The 7028-nt window shown below is 39.9% G+C and overlaps 1 protein-coding gene across 1 annotated transcript; it reads left to right on the top strand.

Annotated features, from left to right (window-relative positions):
* Positions 1 to 3570: 3570 nt before the first annotated feature.
* LOC103520209 (rab3 GTPase-activating protein catalytic subunit-like) lies at positions 3571 to 6724 on the top strand. The gene is made up of 3 exons (XM_008485303.2): positions 3571 to 3582; positions 6285 to 6344; positions 6548 to 6724. Exons 1-3 carry the CDS (start codon positions 3571 to 3573, stop codon positions 6722 to 6724), a joined length of 249 nt encoding a protein of 82 aa, XP_008483525.1.
* Positions 6725 to 7028: the final 304 nt, after the last annotated feature.

The following is a 7028-nucleotide window of genomic DNA, read 5'->3' as shown; positions in this document are numbered from 1 at the left end:
CAGGGATTTGAATCCAGCACCTCCGGGTTGGGAGTTAGTGCTCTTGACTAATCGGCCACAGAGGGTTGCTTGATCGTGGCTGGCCAAATTGCCATCTCTTTTCGAACACAGTATTCTCGAATGAGATGAAAAAAAAATCACATCGGTAATTGCCAACACGTTCCTATAATCATTGCTAATTGCTATCATTTACCATCCTCTGTGCGGCTACTAGGCTCGTGGTCTGTATCATAGCATGTCGATTCTGTAGTATGTCCATCATCAGATGTGGGCAAAAAGAGAGTTTGACGTCAGACATAACTGCTAGTTTTATTGCTACCATTTACCATCTCTCTAGCTGAGGCCGCTTTGGATCTAAAGCCGATGTTATCAATGATCTTTGCTTCTCCCGATTTAAAGTTTAAAGGTCATTCGGCTTGTGGTTGTACAATAGATCTACGAGGTCGCAGTACTATAACGTCTATAACCAATAACCATAATAATGTAAAAAAAATGTTCCTCATCAGATGTGGACAAAAAGAGAGTTTAACCCAGCCTGAGTGGGGCAGAGAAAAGCTAGTAGCAGGCGATTGCCCTAATGATGGTCACCCTTTGCTAAACTTCAGTGAATACCAACCACGAACAACGATCATTTTTCCCCATCCGAGGCATTTATCCCCATCCGGTTGTTGTTGTTGTTGTTGTTGTTGTTGTTGTTGTTGTTGTTGTTGTTGTTGTTGTTGTTGTTGTTGTTGTTGTCTTTCTTCTTCTGGCAATTACTCTTGTTCATCTCCTCTTCCTTCTCTTCTTCTTCTTCTTCTTCTTCTTCTTCTTCTTCTTCTTCTTCTTCTTCTTAATATTCTTCCTCTTCTTTCCTCTTACATTCTTTCTTTACGTGTCCCAGGGTCACCAAACAAATACCGTCATATTGGATGTGGGAATCTCTTCGTTCTTCTTCTCCTGCTACTTCTTCTCGGATATAAGGGAGTTTACTCCTCGTATTTTTCTCAGATGATGATGATGATGATTTTTTTTTTTTTTTTTTTTTTTTTTTTTTTTTTTTTTTTTTAAGGGGGGGGGGAAAAAATTTTTTACACACAAACCGTTTTTCCTTGAGTTGTGAGTTATCCATTAATCGAACTCGATTATTTATTAAAATCGATAGCAAATTATAATTGCTGTCGATAGCTAAATGATTATTAAAATCGATACCTATCGATACCGAGGCTGGATTCGTCCAGACTCGCTTGGAGCATTTGACATAGCTGTAGCTGTAAAATCTGAAATGACATAGAATAGCATATAACAGGGGTGGCCATATCTTGTGCGACTCTCCAATCATGGTTCATACTTGTTGAATTTTTTCCCTGCATATCATAATTTCCATGAGACTGAATTCTGAAGATTGTAGATCAAAATTTTCAAAAAATCACCTGCGGCGTGGCTCCCCTCGAATCGGCTTTATGGGATTGCGGCTCCCGAAGGTAAGGTTAGTGGCCACCCCTGGAATATAGCTTATCCTGCCGTCTCCCGCAGTCTAAACAAGTTTCGACCTCAGATTTGGAATTTTCACAACTTTTTACGTAGGAATCGACCTTTTATTAATAATATTTTCCCAATTGCAACTGCCCCATTCCCTCTATCAAACATAGAAAAAAGAACACTAGTAGATTCGTTGAAGCTTAACCCATCCTTTAGGACTGTTGTCCCCTACACATAAGCCTTGGAGTGGGCTTTTTGTGTCCGGAGTTAATCTAAATGGAAGCTCCCATGGCGTAGTGGTCACTGCACTCGCCTTGCACGCGGGAGACCCGGGTTCGATTCCCGGCGGGGTCAAGAAATTTGTATCATGCAAATGATTGATCCCGTGACTGGCTGTTGCGGGGCCCACTCAGCCTCGTGAGGAAAATGAGTAGCTATGACATGTAAATGCGCATAGCGACCGGTGCCAGCATGGTAGGTAAACATTGGTTGTTGGGATTATTGAGATACTTATTTGGGAAAAATCCTACAATGCTGCAGTGAGCACCAAAGTTGTGACATAATAACACAAAGAAATTGCATTTACATTTTTTACATTTACAATTACCTACTTGATTTTTAGCTCATTTCTTTTTATTCTAATCAATAAAAATCAAAGCACGAATTCTTTGGAGTAAAGGAGAGCTTTCTCACAACTTTTGTGGATATCACATCATTAGTAAGTACCTCCTTTGCAATCAATTTCCATATTTCAATAATCTACCTAACCGAACATCCTTCAGCGTATACCGTAGGGTCATGCCATCCCCAAAGAGGGTCGTCCAAGTCTTCTTTTCTGGCTGAGTTTTTGATGCAAACCTCAGGTCCATATTTTGGTCAGCGAATAAGCGAATATTCATATTCTTGCCAGAGTCTATTCGTCTTGATTTACGATTTACCAGACTAAAATTTGATGCATGCATATATGTAATCAAATCTGGGAATTTCCAGCAACGTGATATGCTCTCACCCAGCATCTTTCAAACTTGCCTGCCTTAGCATAGCATTGAGTGCATAAATATTGGCCGAAATGACCTCATAGGCCTAATTGTCATGCATCTCCGACATGCGTGGGTAACTCTCGGTTACATGTCGTTTTAGCCAATCCAGTCGTAATTGGTGGCAAATGAGATTTTGCATAATCACAAGGTCTTTAAACGTCTCTTTTCGAGGAAAATCCGTGTATCCAAACAAGGAAAACTCGAATTCGCCAGAAATGGAACCGGGGACTGACGGTATGGTATTGTGATAAGTGATACCCACTCGACCACGGAGGTTGCTATAGTTATCGATCACAAAGGCAGGGAAAACCTGAAGGCATGTGATGTATTCCAAAATAAGTTGATTTGTGTTGTAGGTATATTGTCTCGGTGTAATTCTTCTTTTTTTTTAACCCATTTTCAGACGGGATCAGAGTTTTTCGTCAGCTCTCAATCATGCCTAGGGTGATCGCTCGTGGGCGGCGTTGGCTACAAAATGTTACGAGTGGATGCGATTCGCACTCAACCTTTGCTAATTCTTTGTCTCCGTGTAGTTGTGCCTTTACTGATTGTCGCACGTTGATGCTTTATGAGCACTTATGGTCTCACTGTGCTGCTTGCAGAGTGTGACACGAGGCTTGTAATTCGATCGCTTGATTCTTGACAAATGAGTTGTCAGCATATTTACATGTGAAATATGAATCTTTCGGTAGCGTGTGAATATTTCAGTTGCATAATCCAAGTTCAGGGTTCCCCGATGTCTTGGAAATGCTGAAAAGCTTGGGAAAATCGGGGGATTGGTTTTCTTCAGGTTATTGGCAACTCTGCAAGTGGTATACCAGGTACTCTTGGCTCTGGTCGCAGCGGTAGCTTGGTTGATGAAGACTTGACAAACAATGTCCTATAACGTATTTCCCTTCGAAAACAGATGATTTCCCCTTTTCCGAAGCTCGTCTTCCCTCTCTTGGCGTGGTAGCCTCCCTGCAAGCTAACGAGGCTGGCAACGACAGAAAATGAAAAAGTCATCATCGCAAAAGTCAAAAGAAAAGACACCGCAGACAATACTTCTCTGGAAAACATCGTGAGAACAATGGCGGAAAAGGTAAGGGAAAGCCTGGGACATATTTTACGACGTGTCTGTCTACAAACAAGATTAATGGAGACGAGATACAACAAGAAGAGAAGCGGAATGAAAGAAGTAAAGAAGAGTGGAAGAATGAAAGAGGAAGAGGAGAGGCAAAAGATTAAGAAAAAAATCAGGAAGAGGAGAAAAGGAAAAAGAAGAAGAGGATTGAGGAGACGAAGTTAAAGAAGAAGAAGAAGAGTGAAAGAAGCAAAAAATATAAGAAGTAGAAACAAAGAAGAGTAGAGAAGAATGAGAGATGAAGAGGAGGAAAAAGATTAAGAAAATGGCGAAGAGAAGGAAGAGGAGAGAACGAACAAGAAGAGGAGGAGAAGGAAGGAATCATTTGGAATGTTGACGAATATGTTCAAAAAATGATTGCAGAAGCTTGAAGCAATTGTGGGAAATTTTACCTGACGTCAGACATAACTGCTAGTTTTATTGCTACCATTTACCATCTCTCTAGCTGAGGCCGCTTTGGATCTAAAGCCGATGTTATCAATAATCTTTGATTCTCCCGATTTAAAGTTTAAAGGTCATTCGGCTTGTGGTTGTACAATAGATCTACCAGGTCGCAGTACTATAACCGGTAACCATAATAATGTAAAAAAATGTCCCTCGTCAGATGTGGACAAAAAGAGAGTTCTTCCCCCCCCCCCTTTTTTTATAGGTAGGATGCTTATTTCTAAATAGTTAGTAAAGGGAAACCGTTTATATTATGTAAATAAATAATTCCCCTGATTTAAAGGTCATTCGGCTTGCGGTTGTACAATAGATGTACGAGGTCGCAGTACTATAACCAATAACGATAATAATGTAAAAAAATGTCCCTCGTCAGATGTGGACAAAAAGAGAGTTTACCTAACCTCACCCAGCCTGAGTGGGGCAGAGAAAAGCTAGTAGCAGGCGATTGCCCTAATGGTCACCCGTTGCTAAACTTCAGTGAATACCAACCACGAGCAACGACGCAATGAGAACTGGTGCATTCAACGTGTTTTCGCCAGAGAATGTTTAAAGATTTGCATTCACATGGGAGATTTGCTATAATTTAGCAATCAAAATATGAAGATTTGCAAATAAAATCAAAATATAACGAAATAATTGTTTCTAACAACTGAGGAAAAAATGGAATAATGGGTAGCTTCTCTGGAGAGAAGAACGCTTCGAAATATAGGATTGATGGATAATTTGCATTCACATGGGAGATTTGCTATAATTTAGCAATCAAAATATGAAGATTTGCAAATAAAATCAAAATATAACGAAATAATTGTCTAACAACTGAGGAAAAAATGGAATAATGGGTAGCTTCTCTGGAGAGAAGAACGCTTCGAAATATAGGATTCATGGATGGACATCATCGCATTTACATATGTCAGCCAGAAACTAGAAATATGAGCAGGTAATCCCATTACACACCCATTCGTCTACTTTGGTAATAAATTAAGATTAATGTTTTATTATGTAACTTAATTGGCATTTTTTGCCAATTTAAGATAATTTAATTGGCAAAAATCTTTCCATTTCTGAGAAACGGTGGTCTTGGTGTTGGAAAAATCGGTGGAAATTTACAAGGCTAAGCTTAGACTTGGAGTAAGCTCAGGTAGGACTACAAAGAATACAAAATGATTCAGTTTTTTTTACTTTCCTTATCCAGGATCTTCTGTGAGTTCCTATCCGTTTTGAATGTTGGCGATCAGCATGGCAAGCCATATTTTTTTTACCATTCTTTATCAGTTTATGAGATAGACATAAATCCACGATCTAGAATGCATGGGATTGAAAAAACATTTTCCTGTTGAGAGTATTGAGGTAGGACGGTAGGTAGGGCTGTAACCAGTTCCGTTCTCCCCGTCTTTCTTTCCTTTTATTGTTTGTTTGTTACGTTTAACGAGCTATTTAATTACTTGATTTTAGTCAGCTCCCATGGCGTAGTGGTCACTGCACTCGCCTTGCACGCGGGAGACCCGGGTTCGATTCCCGGCGGGGTCAAGAAATTTGTATCATGCAAATGATTGATCCCGTGACTGGCTGTTGCGGGGCCCACTCAGCCTCGTGAGGAAAATGAGTAGCTATGACATATAAATGCGCATAGCGACCGGTGCCAGCATGGTAGGTAAACATTGGATTTTAGGATTATTGAGATATTGGGAAAATCCTACAATGCTGCAGTGAGCACCAAAGTTGTGACATAACACAAAGAAATTGCATTTACAAATCCTCTGTATGGTAAACAATGTAATCAAGTAAACATGTCTGCTAAATTTTATTTAAAGCGGGCAAACTGATCAAAAGTTACGGTGAAACAAGGAGTTTCATTATAAATGCAAGAGGTTTGATAGAGGGAACTGTAACTGATAAGGTCTTATCGTCCCGAAATCGACGAAGAAGGAAGACAGGATAGGAGAAAGTCGGCCATTCCGAGAGCGAACATTATTCAATCAATGTGATTTCTCAATTTTCTCGCTCTCGAATTTTCGACCCATTATTCGTTCAGGATAAAATCTGCCTTGGGTAGGAATCGAACCCGCGGCCTAGCGCTTACAAGACAGTCGCGTTACCAAAGTAACTAGGCTGGCGACTAGAAATAAAAACAAGCTTTTGGTCAGACCCAAACAGAAATCGACTTTCCATTTTTCGAATAAGCTGAATTTATTATTGTTATTTTTATTTCGTTTCAGAGGAACGAGTATTCGGAAAGCATAGGTTGTCAAATTATCAAGCAAGATGATGTTACTCAGGTAAGTAGTGCCAACAAGAAAAACTGACTTCCTTTCCAATTGAACCCACTTCCCTTATTTTGAAAAAAAAAAAAACTTTCTCCGCCAAAGACAAGAGAAACGGCAAACGAAAAATACTTATCCAAAGAGCGCTTAGAATCAGGAAAGTATTTTTCACCATTTTCTTATCTATTGTTCCTCTATTCTCTTATCCATTTCCCCAGGAGGGGTTGAGCGGACTCAAATCATGTCCCCCGGACGGTCTAGTCTGGAGACTTGCAATCTGCAGTTCGCACGCTCTATACTCGATGGGCGGGGCAAAGTCTTTCGCTCACGTGTGGTTTGAGTTTGTGCAGGAGCTACGATATCGGTGGGAGAATTCATTGCGGATACCGGGGTAAGTGAGAGACAACTTTTACCAGATTGATTTTTTTTTTCCTTAGATAAAACTTTTTACGGAATTGATTTTTTATTTTGAGATATAACATAAGACCTCAGTGGTCACAGTTCCCTCTGTCAAACCTCTGAAAGAAGAAGCAGCAGAAGAAGACTACCTATTATGCACATTTTTTTTTTCCACCACAAAATCTTTTAATGGTGGTAACCCCCATATTTTGAAAGAGATAAACAAATCGAGCTTACTCAAAGCTCATAAAAATAAAATAGCTTACTGCAAGCTTTGAACTTGAGTACAAAATACTCGCA

Source organism: Diaphorina citri, unplaced genomic scaffold, assembly GCF_000475195.1.
Source record: "Diaphorina citri unplaced genomic scaffold, Diaci psyllid genome assembly version 1.1 scaffold3326, whole genome shotgun sequence".
Lineage (NCBI taxonomy): Eukaryota > Metazoa > Arthropoda > Insecta > Hemiptera > Psyllidae > Diaphorina > Diaphorina citri.
Note: the sequence above shows the minus strand (reverse complement) of the source record. Positions and strands in the feature narration are given on the sequence as shown.